This window comes from Lactuca serriola, chromosome 1 (genome assembly GCF_051521515.1).
Source record: "Lactuca serriola cultivar US96UC23 chromosome 1, Lser_US96UC23_V15, whole genome shotgun sequence".
Lineage (NCBI taxonomy): Eukaryota > Viridiplantae > Streptophyta > Magnoliopsida > Asterales > Asteraceae > Lactuca > Lactuca serriola.
In genome coordinates, this window is record NC_136408.1 from 19,397,603 (window position 1) to 19,415,047 (window position 17,445).

General features: G+C 40.8%; 1 protein-coding gene across 1 annotated transcript; it reads left to right on the forward strand.

Moving 5' to 3' along the window:
- Nucleotides 1-14,338: 14,338 nt before the first annotated feature.
- LOC145064474 (Adenine nucleotide alpha hydrolases-like superfamily protein) lies at nucleotides 14,339-16,671 on the forward strand. The gene is made up of 4 exons (XM_079011932.1): nucleotides 14,339-14,748; nucleotides 14,841-14,962; nucleotides 15,851-16,003; nucleotides 16,444-16,671. Exons 1-4 carry the CDS (start codon nucleotides 14,503-14,505, stop codon nucleotides 16,535-16,537), a joined length of 615 nt encoding a protein of 204 aa, XP_078868058.1. The 5' UTR covers nucleotides 14,339-14,502; the 3' UTR covers nucleotides 16,538-16,671.
- Nucleotides 16,672-17,445: the final 774 nt, after the last annotated feature.

Below are 17,445 nucleotides of genomic sequence, written 5' to 3' on the forward strand. Positions count from 1 at the left end.
GACCTAAACAAGAACTTCTAGGGTTTCCAATTGCTTATTGACTATTTGTAGCACTTGTATGGTGTATTTGATTGAAATTCTGTTGTCATAGAGTAAGCATCATACATGCTCTTTGAGTTTTTGATTTTACATTTTACTTGAGTGTAGTGATTACAAGACACAAAATTTCTAGTTGTGACATCATCCCCCCGTTAGAGGGAATTTCGTCCCGAAATTCTTTTTGAAAGCTAGATATGAGAATGCTAAAATAGGTGAGGGTACTTTTGCTTCATTTGACCCTCGCGTTCCCACGTGAATTCTGGCCCACGCTTCGCGTTCCACCGTACTTTCACGATCGGGATGCGACTTTGCTTAGTAGGCTTCACCTCCCTGTCCGTGATTTCAACCGGCTCTTCAACGAACAGGAGATTCTCATTGATTTCGATCTCGTCAAGGGGAATGACGAGTGTTTCATCCGATAGGCACTTCTTTAGATTAGAGACATGGAACACGGGGTGAACATTGTTTAGCTCTGCGGGTAGCTGCAGCTTATACGCCACTGGACCTATTCGGGCGACGATCTCAAAAGGTCCAATGTATCGTGGGTTCAGTTTTCCCCGTTTTCCAAAATGAATAACCCCTTTCCAGGGTGAGACTTTCAACAGTACTCGATCCCCGACCTGAAAGTCTAAGGGCTTTCGTCGTTTATCGGCGTAGCTCTTTTGTCGGTCGCGCGATGCTTGTAATCGAGCTCTGATTTGGACGATCTTTTCCGTGGTTTCACGAATGATCTCCGGTCCTGTTAGTGCCTTGTCTGATGTATGCGTTTTTGCTAGTTGGGTATCACCTACCTCAGCCCAACATAACGGTGATCTACACTTACGCCCGTATAGTGCTTCGAAAGGAGCGACCTTGATGCTCGAATGATAACTATTGTTATACGAGAATTCGATTAAAGGTAAGTGGGTATCCCAAGACTTCCCAAAGTCTATCACGCATGCGCGGAGCATGTCTTCGAGCGTTTGGATGGTTCGTTCGCTTTGACCATCCGTTTGCGGATGATAAGCGGTGCTCATGTCGAGATGAGTTCCCATTGCCTTATGGAGTGATTGCCAAAAACGTGACGTGAACCTACTGTCCCTATCCGAGATAATAGACACTGGTACTCCGTGGAGTCTCATGATTTCTTGAATGTATAAACGCGTCAATCTCTCCATCTTGTAGGATTCTTTGATTGGCAGGAAACGGGCAGACTTCGTCAGTCAGTCGATTATTACCCATATGGTGTCTAGTCCATCCGACGTTTTGGGTAGCTTGGTCATGAAATCCATAGAAATCCTCTCCCATTTCCACTCAGGAATTACCGGTTGCTGTAATAACCCTGAGGGCTTCTGGTATTCCACCTTTACCTTGGCACACGTAAGGCACCTACTAACATATGTAGCAATTTCTGCCTTCATGTTAGGCCACCAGTAGTGTTGTTTAATATCCAAATACATCTTGTCTGAACCAGGATGAACGGAGTATCGCGTCTTATGGGCTTCCTTCATAACTACCTCCCTAAATCCTCCGATTTTAGGGACCCAAATACGGTTCATGAAGTAGTATACTCCATTCTCCTTTGCCTCTAGGTTCTTCTCCATCCTGCGCAATGCTTCGCTTGCCCTGTTTTCCGCTTTCATGGCCTCCGACTGGGCCACCGCAATTTGAGTGACTAGGTGAGATTGAATGGTTATAGAGAGAGTTTTCGTACGACGATTTGAGTACTCCTTCCGACTTAATGCGTCGGCTACCACGTTGGCCTTGCCTGGGTGGTACTTGATCTCACACTCGTAATCGTTTAATAATTCAACCTATCTTCGTTGCCTCATGTTCAACTCTTTCTGGTTCAAGATGTGTTGGAGACTTTTGTGGTCCGTGAAGATGGTGCACTTCGTACCATACAGGTAGTGCCTCCAAATTTTCAAAGCGAAGACCACGGCTCCCAATTCCAGGTCATGGGTCGTATAATTTACTTCGTGCGTCTTTAGTTGGCGAGATGCGTAAGCTATCACCCTTCCATGCTGCATGAGAACACAACCTAAGCCCTGATTCGACGCATCACAGTAGACCACGAAATCTTCCGTTCCCTCCGGTAGCGATAGTACTGGGGCGCTACAGAGAGCTTGTTTCAGGGTTCGGAATGCGGCTTCTTGTTTGTCCGTCCATTTGAATGGTACGCCCTTTTGTGTAAGCGAGGTAAGTGGCTTGGCGATCTTAGAGAAGTTTTGAATGAATCTCCTATAGTAGCATGCTAGACCCAAGAACTGACGGATTTCCGTAGGTGTTGTCGGGATTGCCCATCCTTCAACCGCTTTGACTTTAGAGGGATTTCACATGAATTCCATCTTGGCTAACTACATGACCTAGGAAGTTCACACTCCGGAGCCAGAACTCACACTTGGAGAGTTTTGCGTATAGCTTCTCCGATCGCAGCGTCTCTAGGATTTGTCGGAGATGTTGGCCATGCTCTTCTTCGCTTTGGGAATAGACGAGGATGTCGTCGATGAAAACAATGACAAAGTTGTCGAGGAATGGTCGACAGATTCGGTTCATTAGATCCATAAATGCAGCAGGGGCATTTGTCAGACCGAAGGGCATTACGACAAATTCATAATGTCCGTAGCGAGTTCGGAAAGCGGTTTTTGGAACATCCTCTTCCCGGACTTTGAGTTGGTGGTATCCGGACCGTAGATCTATCTTAGAAAAATAACTAGCTCCTTAGAGTTGGTCAAATAGATCATCGATTCATGGGAGTGGGTAGCGATTTTTAACAGTGAGTTTATTTAACTCTCTGTAATTGATGCACATTCTAAAAGATCCGTCCTTCTTTTTAACAAAGAGGACTGGAGCTCCCCATGGCGAGTAACTAGGGCGGATGAATCCCTTGTCCAAGAGTTCGCTGAGTTGGCTGGATAATTCCTGCATCTCAGCAGGAGCTAACCGATAGGGTGATTTAGCGAGAGGAGTTGCTCCTGGAACGAGGTTGATTCGAAATTCCACTTGTCTCTCCGGGGGTACTCCTGGAAGATCTTCAGGAAACACGTCTGGGAACTCACATGCTACGGGAATGTCTTGAACGTTAACCTCTTCCTTGGTCTTATCAACTATGTGAGCCAGGAACGCCAAGTTGTTCTTTCGTAGATGTTTTTGTGCCTTGATGCACGAGATGAGGCGAAGGTTCATGCTAGGTTTGTCTCCGTAAATTACTAGGGTTTCGTGATTGGGAAGGCGAAGGCGAACGGCCTTCTCGTGACACATAATTTCAGCATGGTGGGGGCTTAACCAGTCCATGCCAATAATCACATCGAAACTCCTAATTGATACATGCATCAAGTCTATTCGAAAGACGTGTTGATTGAGGGTTAGGGTACATCCGATGTAGATTTCCCCGGTAGATTCGGTTTTCCCATTGGCCATTTCCACCGTAAAGGTTTCATTTAGCTTCTGGGGCTGTTGTTTTAATAAATGCTTAAACTTATTGCTTACGAAACTTTGCTCAGCTCCGGTGTCAAATAGGATGCATGCATAAGTGTGATTTAGGGGAAACGTACCGGTAACAACAGCGGGGTCCTGAATCGCCTCTCCCAGACCCATGGTCAGCATCCTTCCTGTTCCTCCGTTTCCTGGATTGTTGTTGTTAGGGCAGTCTCGACGGAAATGCCCAGTCCTTCCACACCCATAGCAGGTGTGGCTAGGCCCTGCATTGTTGTCGCCGGTGGTGACGTTGTTGTTGTTGCGATTGTTGTTGTGGTTGTTGTTTCCCTATTGTTGGTTCTGGGGAGGGTAAGCCCTGCAGTACTTCGCCGTGTGTCCCCTTCGGTTGCAACTAGTGCACTGTAACTCCTTGCATTCTCCATGGTGATGGAAACCGCACTTGTTGCACTTGGGAAGATTATCGGAATAAGGTCTTGAAGCATTTGAAGCAGCTGAGGCTGGAGCATGTGGTGCGGCTGGAACCGGTGCGGTGATAGCGTTAACCGCCACTGTCTGCTGCTTTTTAGAGGTCTCGGGGCCCTGGCGCCCCTTCCTCTTATTATTCTTCCCCTTCTTGCCATCACCTTCCTTCTTTCCTTCAGCCTCCGCTGGCTTCTCACACTTTTTGTTGTTATGGTCATATAGCTTCTTTGCCAATCTTTTTGCACTGTCATATGTTTCGGGGTTTGCAGCTATCACATTTCCTTGAATTGGTGATGTTAGTCCCCAGATGAATCGCTCAATCTTCTTTCCTTCCGAGGTGATCATACCCGGGCACAACAAAGATAGTTCACTAAATCTTGATATGTAGGCATCGATATTCGCATTCTGCACAATGAGGTTCCACAGCTCTTGCTCCATTTTCTGAATCTCACCTCGTGGGCAGTATTCAGCCATCATCATTTCTTTCATCTCCGCCCATGGCATAGAGTTGGCTACAGGAAGTGTCATGGATTCCACATGTCCGTTCCACCAGGTGAGCGCTTGATCGACAAAAGTGCAGGCCGTGAACTTCACTTTCATCTGCTCAGGACAATCGCATATCTCGAATTCCGACTCCACCTTCTCGATCCATCGCTTCAGAGTGATCACTCCTCCAGTGCCGTTAAAAGTTCGTGGTTTGGCATTTGTAAAGTCCTTGTAGGTACATGTTTTAGTAGGTCCTTGATTCATCTCGTTGTTCGAACTCCCTGCCCCTTGCCCGTTGCCTCCTCCGTTATTCCCTTGGTGGAGTTGTGCCATAGCTGCGGTGACCGCAGCAGACACGGCTGCCTGGAATGCAGTGGAGTCAACTTCGGGTGGGGTTGGTCCAGGGTTTCCGCGAGTAGGTCGGCGAGGCATCTTTCTGTCATGAAACGGAAAGATGTTGAGTGTTTGGGGTTTCTGGAAGGTTGTGACCCTACTGACTAGGTGCAATGTACGTACTAAAACATTCCTACCATTCAACATACAATCATAGATTCTCAACACATAGCAATTTGTAATATCATAACAAAGCACGTAATAGTTTACTAATATTATCCGCATTTGATATATGAAAAATTTGCTCGTAAGAGCATACATGAGTGACACAAGTTCGACAGCATAACGGCTCTATGAGTAGTGTAGTCACTTAAACATAGAGTCGGGGGTACATAGCATAGTTCCTAACGACCTACTAAGATATGTCTATCCCTAACCACGACGATCTGCGTCCTACGTATTGGCGGGGTCATATGCCGAAATGTTGCGCCAGTAACTGAGCCATCTCCGTCATGTCTCCAATAACCTCATCCCTCTCATGCTCAGCTCGCACTGCCCGAGCCTCCATAGCATACAGCTGTTGTCGCAGTGCGGCGATCTCAACTTCGGGGGAACGGTTCTTGTAACGCCCGGGTTTCAGGGCTAAGCATTTTTGTCAATGTAATAGTCTAGGTCAACTCTTGTAACTCTTTTTGAAGTAATAAAGATGAAATATTTGAGTATTATGTGAATTATATGTGTTTATTATTTAATTATAAATGTATATTAATAAAGAATAAAAATGAGCGTCAAAATTAAAGTGTGAGATAATCCCGATATCTCTACATAAAGTTGTAGAATATGTCTCAAGGTTTCCGTGCATATAAGGAACGCCGAAATCCGAGTTATAACGAAGAAGTTATGACCCGTCGAAGTTTCACGACAGAACCGGCACGATACCGGGAAGCGTGAATAGTGAATTTACGATAGAGCGAGATTTAGCCTTAGTGATCTAAATGAAAGTCGTAGAATATGTTAAACTAAGAACATCGATAAAAAGAACGCCCAAATCTGACTTCGTATGAAGAAGTTATGAGATTTTAAACAGACCAATCCTGTCCCGGCTTGTTAAAAATATAACTTTAAAAATAAAGTCAAAATTAGCCGACGGAGTCTAAACGAAAGTTGTAGAGTACGTCTTCACCTACGCGTGGATATAAAGAACGTCAAAAACGGAGTTCGTATGAACGAGTTACAAATTATAATAGCATATTTACGTATTAAAATAAAGTATAAATCATGTATATGTACACATATATATACATATGTATATATCATCAGAAAGGTATCGACGATGCGGTCATTATAAGACTAATGTTGAGTTCTTTCGACATTAGCTTAGTACAAATATCATTAAATCCATTTATAATAGTATTATAGAGGGGTGTTTAGTTGTTTATATAACTAAAAGGTCATTAAGTAATTATGGAGGGTAGTTTTTGAAAATTCAATTAATATAAATAAGAGCCTTGGGCTCTCATATTTCTTGCACCATTCTCTTGATTCAAGAGTCTTTCTCTCCTTATCCCCCGAGCATTTCGGTCCCTCGTGATTCGACTTCTCTTTCTGTAGCTTAGTATAGTAAGGTGAGCGCTGAAGCGCTGCACGAATCGTTCTTAGAAAGATTCAGCGACGAAGTTCTGCTCCTGCAGAGCCCGACTCCTAGCTAAAACCCCCTTGTAAGTAAGTTATGCTTACCTTATTTTAATATAGCTTATATTTAAAATTAATATTGTTATTATGAACTTATAATAAATATTTGAGCTATTATTATAACTTATATAAGTGTCGTTATAATATTTTTTTTTAACTACTCGCGGTACGGGGAATCTGGTTTAAAGGGCCGCATAGGGTTGTTGGATTTCAGAAGTGCTATATGCCAAAATGGTCCTGCCCTCCGGTGTTTTATGTCTGGCCCCTGTCTGTACATAGTGGTTGGAAAATATTGTTTTACGCTTATATAATAATAATAATACTAAGACTAATAGTTGGTCACGGTAAATATTAGACTAAAATTTAGCGATAATAATGCTAGGTTTCGTCGAAGGAAAATAGAATCGTTAGAAGCAAGCGCTGCCCGATTTTGGAATCATCACCTTAACAAGTGAGTGCATAGTTACTTTCAACTTACACATAGATATGAAGTATTTTATATAAATTACATGCTATGTGTGCATATTATCTGAATACTTGCTATCTATGCTAGATGAACGTTGTTATACATGTTTTCAATGATTTAAACTGTATATGTATTTTATATCTACGAAAATGTTGGGGTAAAACATGGGTAGATGCAATAGGTGATGTGTGATAAAATGATGAGAGGCCTCGATGTTGATGTTGTTGATTCTGTCATCTAGCGGAGTATGGATGACGACCACGGACTCTTCTAGACAGTCCAGTGGAACACTAGCAGGCTCGCAACCTGTAGGTGTTTGTGAACGATATGTTCACCGGTGTACTCCATCCCCCACATGGTTGCCTTTAGGACATTTATTACTGAGGAATCCCCTTAGCAGTAGTGTCCGTCCCAATGATGATCCTTAGGCTAGGTCCCTTATGATAGGTGTTTAGGGACGTAAAGTGAGGATAACGGGAACGGGTAATCGGGTTATTGTTGATCGATGAAATTAATAAACTTATTTATTGTGGGTTGAAAACCCTATGTGCTCACCAGGCTCCCAAGCCTGACCCACTCAGTTTTATGTATTACAGGTAGTGGCGCATGAGCATAGGTGTGATGTTTTGGACGAGGGATTACAGATATAGGCCTGTAGATATGAAATAATGTAGTAAAGCTTATATTGTATTGTTTATGCTTTTGATCTGTACGAACATGACATCCCGAGTCTTTTAATGAAATACATTTCTATGGAAATGCTTTTGATAAATCTTTATCATATTTTTGTTTTGGGACAAATTCCGCAACACTTTCATTTAAAATGTAACTCTGATTTTTAAACAAAGCATAAACAAACCGGTCTTTTCTGGCCGTGATTTTGGGGATGTCACAGTTGGTATCAGAGCATTAGTTTAAGCGAACTAGGAATTTGTAGGATTTCTAGACTTAAACTTAGAATGTTAAGCGATGATTGTGAGGTGTGAGCACTAGCTTATTTTAGGAATTGTGCCTAAAATGCTTTTATGTGCTAAATGCTTTGTGCATAATATGTTGTTAATTGTTCGGATCTATGGTCTGTTGCCGACCGGATCTGGAAACCTTATGTGTTTAGGATTCTAAACGTACGACTACGATATTAGAACTAGCATGTAAACGTTTCGAAGTGATAAGGACGATTTAAAACGTCTATCCTAAATAAAGATCTAAATTCACCTTATTCGGTGTATAGATCAAGATGGCAAGGACCCGTAGCGGAAACGTGAACGCAAATGGAGGTAGGAACCAACCCCCAGTGGTTCAGCAAATACTTGTTGTTGAAGAAATTGCACCTGAGCCAGTCACCATGGCTGGAGTTCAAGCCATGATTCAGGCTATGCTAGCTGAACAAAGGGAAGAAATGAGACGGATGCTCCACGAAAATAGGGACGAACCTACCATACATGTTGAACCGACGGAGCCAGTTCCCGAGCCATCTGAGGAAGGGAACTATAGCCGCCAAGTGAGTCAAGTAGGGACTCAAGGTGAGCAAAAGGATGGCCCAGAAGGGAGAAACAACAAGGATGGGCGGATGTACAAAAATTTCTTGGGTGCGAAACCACCAAGTCTCTCAGGAAGCCCAAAGCCTGTTGAGATTATGGACTGGATCTCCGAGATGGAGATGGTGTTTGAGAGCTGCGACTGCAGCGAGAAGCAGAAGACTGTCTTCGCTGTGAGACAATTGAAAACTGGAGTCTTGAGCTGGTGGAAGCTATTGGCAGATACAATGTCACGGGGAGAAGCTCTGAAAATGTCATGGGATGAGTTCTTGGAACAACTGAAGGCGCAGTACTGTTCAGAGATAGACCTGATTGATCTGAACAATGAGTTCCAAAATTTGAAGAAGGGGAGAATGAGCATCGATGACTATGATGCTGCATTTACGGAAAAGATGAAGTTGTTTCCATACCTAGTGCCAACCGAACTTTCCAAAATTGAGAAATTCGCAAACGGACTGCCGGCTGACTTTGGCCCAACAGTCAAGATGGCAACCACTCTGAAATCAGTTGTTCGAGCAGCTAAGAACGTGGAGACCCAACAAAAGGAAAGAGGTCTGGAGAGGGCTGAGGTTGGTGAGAAACGGAAGTTCAATGGATCCTCGAAGTCCAACAAGAAGAGTAGATTCTCGAAGTCTGGTTCGAGGGGAGGAGGATCAGAAGCGAAGTGGTGTGACAAGTGTAAGAAGAAGCACTCTGGGAAGTTTGACGGAGGGGTCACTTGTTACAAGTGCGGAAAGCCTGGGCACTACGCCAATGAATGCACCCTCAACCAGAAAGCCTGTTATGGGTGCAATGAAGAAGGGCACATTTTGAAGGACTGCCCGAAGAAGAAGGAGACAGGAAGACCCAACATACCACCAAAGCCGAAGGCGAGAGCCTTCCAGATGACGCTCGAGGCTGCAAAGGAGGCAGCAGACGTCGCTTCAGGTACCTTTCTTGTAAATGGTTTGCCTGCAAATATACTATTTGATTCCGGAGCCAACTACTCCTTTGTGTCGCATAAATTTGGTGGGAAATTAGAATTGCCTGTAGAAAAACTAGATAATGCCCTGATTGTAGAAGTTGCCAGTGGCAAATTCGTACCTGTTAGTAATCGTATTAGGAACATCGTCATTGACCTAAACGGAAACGAATTCCACGAAGAGCTATTACCCATAGAGTTAAACGGTTTCGACATCGTTTTGGGTATGGATTGGCTTAGCGCCAACGATGCTGAGATTCAATGCCGAAAGAAGATAGTAAAGGTAAACCCACCCGGAAAAGAATCATTTATGGTGTATGGGGACAAACGCAGAGTGAATTCTGGAATCATCTCCCTGATGAAAGCCAGGAAATGTTTGTCCAAAGGATGTGCATCATACTTGGCATTCGTAATCGATGTCAAGAAGGAGAAGAAAGAGGTGCAGAATATACCGGTTGTGTGTGATTATTCGGAAGTCTTTCCCGAAGATCTTTCCGGATTACCACCTGATAGGCAAGTGGAGTTTCGTATAGACTTGTTACCAGGAACAACACCGATAGCAAAGGCACCTTACCGATTAGCACCGACGGAGATGAAGGAGCTCATGACGCAACTTCAGGAGCTGTTGGACAACGGTTTTATTCGACATATGAAATGTTGGTGAGTTCATAAGTAATGTTTGAAATCCAATGTTTTGTATCGTTTTGAAAACCACCAGAAAATCCGATATTTTCTGAAAATTGTATAGTATAAAAGGTGTGAAGATCCGAAAGTATGCTTGTTTGTTTCTATAAATGTAAGAGTACGATTTGTAAAAACTCGGTATGTAATTCGTAGGTGTAATAATTGAAAATCCTAGGAAAACCCGACGTTTTCCCATTACTTTGCATTAAATAATTTTATGTTTCGTTATTTCGTTACGACATGTGTATTCGTTGAGCTCCGGGGACGTTGGATTAATTGTGGATTGTGAATTGTTGTAAACGTACATTAATGAAAATGACCAGTTGACAACCGTACAAACGATTCCCTTAGGCGTCGCTCCCACTATTCACTTAACCCAACCACCCGGACTCATGTAGCCCCACGACCGAGGGGAAAAAGTGAGTGCGAAGCCCCAGGTAATTCCCTACGTCGTTCAAGGCTATAGTGAATGCGAAGGGCCCTTAGCCCAACTCACATTGGTGAATTCTCGACTTTGCTAGCAGTACCGAAGGACCCTTGGGGACCAGCAGCACGTTGCCATTGAAAGTCCTTTTACGCTGTGTTGGATCATGTAAGACCCAACAACTCGTAAGGTTGATGTCTTCGGGCCTAAAGATCAGGTCATTGGGCTAGCTAGGCCCAACAAACAAGATTTTACACTTTTGGGCCCAAAGATGGTGTATCGACGTCTGTGCACTCTCACGTGTGTATTGAATTCCCAAATTTTCCGTGTATGAATCGAGTTGTCGTCGTGTTAGTAGTTTCGGATTTGTTATTGATTCGAGACCGAATCAATTCGTTTGATAACGATTTTTGGTGTTGTTGTGTATTGTAATTCGTCGTTAGTCGCAGTGTCAATATTTGATCACAACGGATGTATTGAATTAACATTGAAATTTTTCTGTTTACAGCCCCTCTTTATTTTGTAAACTTAATTTTTCAACCCTTTGAATAAATTAATTTCCGGTTTAGTCCTTAAACCATTTTTCTTGGCATTCTAACACCAAAACTTATTGAAATTGATATTTTTCAGCACATTTTTAGTTGAAAACAGTTTTAGTCCCTCAAAATACAGTTTTCTCGGCTGTAACCTCTCTTTTTCGCAATTTTTACACTTTTGGCCCAAATTGGAAATTTTTTGCAACTTTGGTCCTTTTTAATTATGAAAAGCATTTTTAACCTTTGAAAAGGACTTGGAACACTAGTAGTCCACTGTTTTACGGAAAAACACAGTTTCAGCCCCTCAAATTGGAAAATTTCGCATATTGGGCCCTATTGGGCCGAAAAGTTCATTTTTAGCCCATTAAGTTTAGAAATTTACATTTTAAACATTCTAAAGTGTATATTTCTGGAAAATTTCCTTTATGAAACTGTTTTGACACTTCTTAACCTCCAGAATTTGTATTTTGACATTTTGGGCCCTTAAACTTCATATTCTTAGCATTTTAAGTCTAAAAATATGATTTTTAGCCCAAGATGTTCATCTAAACCAACTTGGTTATTTTTCTAGTAATGACTTAAGTATAATGATATGTTTTAGCACTTGTTTCATGCATCATAACACAAATCTCGATTTTTAGGTCCTTTTGACTAGTTTCAACACCATAAACACACAAAAGTATGTAAATAAACATAGAAATCATACAAGGCATACACATAATGATAGATCTACACATTTGCTTGTATTCCCCCCCCCCCCCCCCACAAAACTTACAAAAACCGAAAATAAGGGGGTATGAAGCTCACCTTAGGGTGTGGTTTCGGTTTTGGAGGAGAAATGGAAGAAAGTTTGGTGATTTTCGGCCGTAGCACCCCTTGATGAAGATCTCGGCCTTGAGGTGTTTCTAAGATACAAGATCATGATTTCTCATGAGTTAAGAAGAGATTTTTGATAGATCAAGGAACCTAGATCATAGAATTTAGTATAACCTTACCTTGGAGGGTGATTTTTGGTGAAAAATCTCCTTGGAATGCCTTTAAATCTCGAAAATTTTAGGAGAGGGAGGGAGGAATGCTCTTCAAGACTTAGAGAGGTTTGGAATGAATTTTTTTTTGATGAGTGTAGGAGGGTGTTCGGCCGAGAATGAGAGAGGGGAAGAAGAAGAGACGGTTGAGTTGACATACATAGATGTATGTTGGTCCATGCATGGAAGTATGGTGGACATAAATGAGGTGGCATGAAGAAGTCAACTCCTTTCTTCTTGGGCTTGTCTTGGGCCGAATTTTGGAAAGAAAAAGAGAGTATTGGGCTTTAATGCCCCTAAGCCCAATATTAGAGTTAGGTTGGATGATTTTTGGGCCAAATAAAAATATAATATGATTTTTACACTTTGTTGGGCTAGTTTGAGTTAATTATGATTCATAATATTTAATTTATTTCATTCTAGGCCCAATATGGCCCAAAATGTTGAAATAAATAAACGTGGGTCCAATTAGAGCCCATTTAAAGGTTCTAATCCCATGATAGTCAAATTGGAAGCTTATTGGCCCATTGAGTCCAATAAGGAAATCCTAGTTCAAAATGGACCTAAACAAGAACTTCTAGGGTTTCCAATTGCTTATTGACTATTTGTAGCGCTTGTATGGTGTATTTGATTGAAATTCTGTTGTCATAGAGTAAGCATCATACATGCTCTTTGAGTTTTTTATTCTACATTTTACTTGAGTGTAGTGATTACAAGACACAAAATTTCTAGTTGTGACATCAGAGAGTTGCCGGGCAGCAGCTAGTGGGTTCATCAGCCAGTTCAGCCAGTGCATGTGAGTTTCCCTTTGTATGAATGGGTCTACGGCCACAATGCCGACCCATGTAGTTATGAGTAGAAGACCCGGGGGTTAGCCCTAGGCATAGTATGCTAGTATGATATTCGGGACAAGGTCCAATGATAGAGGGCGGGTGCCCAAGGAATGGTTTATGTGATAGTTTATACTTGTTGTCTGTATGATACTTGTATGTGCCTGGTAGGGAGGTGAGTGTGGGCGAGGTCCTATATCTCACCAATAGCAGAGTGTGGATGGTGTTCCACATCTCAGTAGCAGCAAATCAGGGGCGAGGCCCAAGTTAGGGAAGGAGTGAGGGTGGGCTGGGCCCGTACCTCACCATCAACAGGAGTATGGACGGGGTTCCATGACTCATTAGTACCAGGACAAGGGCGGGGCCCAGAGATAGGCGAGGCCTTAGGACAAGATTCGTTAGTATGTGTTTAGCTTATGTGATGTGATGTGATATGTTTATGTGCTATTATATGTTAGTGGGCGAGGCCCTGTGTCAGGCGAGGCCTAAGTGAAACAGATCTGTATCCGAGCGGGGCTCGAAGCCAGGCGGGGCCTGGAGCGGCGGGGCCGTTGTAGCGGGCGAGGCCCGAGGTAGGGGGCGAGGCCCAGGATAGCAGACGTGGCCCAGTATATGCAGTATGTGGTTATGCATGGTATGTGGTAGGGTGGGGAACTCACTAAGCTTCGTGCTTACAATTTTCAGTTTTGGTTTCAGGTACTTCCGGTAGCGGAGGGAAGGGCTCAGGGTGATCGCATGACACACACCATAGATTAGACAGCATGAGAATGTTTTACTCTGATAATGAACATGTGTTTTGGAAATTAATACTCTGATTATATTTGGATTGATGATTTTGCTTTAAGTAGTGTTTTATTAAAAGAAAATTTTTAGTCTTGAATTTTTGGATGTTACAGTTTTAATTTAAATATAGAGTAAATTATTGAAATCGTCCCTATGGTTTGGTAAAAATTGCACGTTTGGTGCCTAACATTATTTTTGCACTCTGATCATCCTCGTGATTTGATTTTCTTGCGTTTTTCGTCTCTTACATACATAAAGTTAGGGACCAAACTTGTAATTTTGACCAAACCATAGGGACGAAAAATACAACAAAATTAAACCACATGGACGATCCGAGTGCAAAAAAAAAATTAAGTACCAAACGTGTAATTTTGATCAAACCATAGAGACGATTTCAATAATTTTCTTTAAATATATATGTTAGAAGGATATGTGGAAAGACGAATCCCAAGGCACGTGAGGGATTTCTAATGGATTCCAGGTGGCGGTAATAGGGTACGAGCCAAATATGCTTGATTTTGAAACCATAAGGATGCTCTGCATCAATCTCCAAAATTTAGACTATACCTGCACACTAAGGTAAACCGTAGGGGCCATTTATGTATTTTAATCTAAAATAATATTATAAAGAATACCCGGGATATATTTTGGTCCACATAGTAAGTTAGACAATCGGCACCCACAAGACCAAGCCGATGCCCCGGCCAACAAGCAGACGGGAATACTCCAATTAATTTCGTCGACTTTGAACATAGTGGCAGCGGATTAAAAGGATTTTGGGGGAGTTTTTCTGTAAATAATTCTCGGAAGACAATCGAGAGGGGTGATGGAAATGGAGGTGAGGAGGATCGTTGTGGTGGTAGAAGAAGTGGAAGTAGCAAGAACAGCTATGGTATGGGCTCTTCATAATGTTCTCCGATATGGCGATTTAGTAACTCTTCTTCATGTATTTCCGGCGACCACCACCGCCGGTAGTAAATCGCGTAACAGAAAGAAGCTCAGGTTGCTCCGACTGAAAGGCTTTCAGTTGGCTCTTTCATTCAAGGACATCTGCATTCATAGTTTCCCAAACGTAAGCACATAACTCCTGATTTAAATCGAATAATTTGTTCGTCTTTTGCTTAATTGCTTAAATTGTAATTACGCAATTGGAATCGCTAACAGACGAAGATAGAGATCGTTGTGACGGAAGGCGATGAAGAAGGCAGTAGGATCACGGATTTGGTCCGGCAGATTGGGGCTTCAACTCTCGTTGCCGGCCTCCATGATCAGAGCTTTCTCTACAGGTAAATTTCCTTTACACTTATTCTATTCTTATTATCCATTAATCATTCGTCTTTTATCACTTCTTCAACAATCGATTCTTCATACGAAAACTCAATTTTCAATTTTCTCATCGTCCGAACACGTTGTTTGGTCAACGCAATTCATCTCTGCTTCAACACCGACCATGGAGTTTTCTTTTCTAAATTTTGAACGCATTAAATTAGTTTAAAAAAATTGACAGGTAATTCCAAATTGGGATTTCTTTTCATATAATATGAACAAAATCTGTAAAAAGTTAAAGAAGATGATTGATTCATGTCCAAATCATGTCATAAATATGACACATGGATGATTAAAATATACATTCTAGGATGAATGGCAGATTGTTCAAACATTTCCCACTATTTTTATCATTCATTTAGCGTCTGATAGCAATCGTTCAGATTTCTATGCTTACTGATCTTGTAAATGCCTGTTTCGCACAAAGAAATAATAACAACCGGTTATGGGTGGAGAGTGGTGGTGGACATTGAACACTATTGGTCACTACATAACATGTCCTGTTTTTGTGCAATTATTTTTTTTAATAATAGAAATCAAAGTAAATTACAACTTTACCCCTTTGGTACACCATAAGTTATGGTTTTGTCTCCATGTTTCATTTGTTGTATATTTTAAGTAAATTATTCTGTTGTGATTTAATTTGCATTTAAATGGAATATTCTCAAATTAATGAAACGCGATAAGGATGAAATGCAAATTAATTGTTGCACATTAATGCAACAATAAATTACTTTGCCTCCCATTTTATTAATTTATAGTAATGTCGAATTAAATTTGTTCATAACAGAAAACCAGTACAATATTTAAACAAAATTGTGATAATTTTGTTATGATTTATGGAATAGGTTAGCAATGGCCCACAAGAACATTGGTAACAATTTTAATTGCAAAGTTCTTGCCATCAAACAACCTACTTCACCATTAACATCAAGTGGGCCCACTTTGTCAGATAGTTCAACCAGCATGGACTTTTCTCAGATTGAAATTTCCTCATTAAGGTATTATTTCTTACTTACTTGATAACTTCTTACATATTGTTGTAATATATAATTTTTAGGATATACGTATTCTAATTTATTTTTATTATATCACAACATATGACATATGCATTGGTTCATGGTTCATTTATGTATATGAAAATCACATAAATGGACCAGTTTGTACATATTTGTCTCTTTTTAAAAATAAGATAGGTATGGTAGGAAAAATAGTACAGAAAAATAGGATAGGTTGTTCAAATTTCAAAACCACATAAATGATGAATGTACAGTTTATTTTATAGCAATTTGAAAGTAAGATAGTTTCACAATTTTGTTTTTTCTTTCATTTTATTATTTCTTTTAGTTTTTGGAGTGAAAATTTAGAAGAAAAATATTTTAACTGGTTGTGTGTAATTTTTGGATAAATGACAAAACCACCCTTTGTTGATTTGTTGCAGTGTACCGGAAATTCCTCCACCAAAAATTCCGTATCAAGTATGTCCAGATCCATCAGCCATTATATGGAGATCAAGGAGAAGAAGAAAGCAATGAATAACAAAGCCGGATTAATACTTTAGTTAGGGCCTAGGGGTGTGCATCGTTTAGACTCAAAACCATTGTGCAAAATTCGGCCCATTTGCTTTTAAAAAAGTCCACATAACACCACACAAAAAGTTGAAATTTTACTCTTCTTCTCAATTACAAGTTTTCTTCTCTCAAAGTTAGACAAGATTGTTGGGATGTGACTCAACAAGATTTTTAGGATTATTTTTTAGTGATAGGATATAAGGATGTCATTCCCATCTTATAAGACATGCGAGAAATTGAGAGCAAGTCATATCCTACCTTTTTGCTTTTTGGGTCTGACAAAAAAAAAAAAAAAGACAAATTTTTGTTTCATTGACATCTGGTCTGTATACCAGCGTCTATTCAGACACAAGCTAACACAGACATTTCTCTTGCACCAAAGGAAGCACATGTTGCAAGAATAAACCAAACAACGAGATTAAAATCAATATTAATAAATAAATAAAAGTAATATTATTGACATTCTAGGTCGAGGGTAACTCTATTTTTCTGGAATTTAGCGCTTAATGTGTTGGTGTTAGACTTCTTCAAGTTTTGGAATGTTTGCATGTTCAATCTGTAAGTTACTACTTGCATCATAGTTGCATCGTACATATTATGTTACTCGTGAAATATTGAGTATTAAGAGTGAGTAGAATAGTAGATAATGAGAATTAATCATGGAAAACGACTTGTTAATATCATGTTATAATTAAAAGAATTCAACACTATGATTCTATTTCCTAAACTTCTACCAACACCACCAAACTCTAGATGAAGTTATAGTGTATTATAAATCATGATGGAAATACTCCTCTGAATATTAACATAAAATTGGTACAAGATATGATGTTATTAGGCACTTTTTGGACTGTTCTTTGTCATGCAATTCG

Bases quoted from the DNA above. Each gene is read 5' to 3' on its own strand.
- LOC145064474 (XM_079011932.1), top strand. From the start codon at position 14,503: ATGGAAATGGAGGTGAGGAGGATCGTTGTGGTGGTAGAAGAAGTGGAA. The intron at 14,963-15,850 runs GTAAATTTCCTT...TTTATGGAATAG, and splicing joins GATCAGAGCTTTCTCTACAG to GTTAGCAATGGCCCACAAGA. The intron at 16,004-16,443 runs GTATTATTTCTT...GATTTGTTGCAG, and splicing joins ATTGAAATTTCCTCATTAAG to TGTACCGGAAATTCCTCCAC.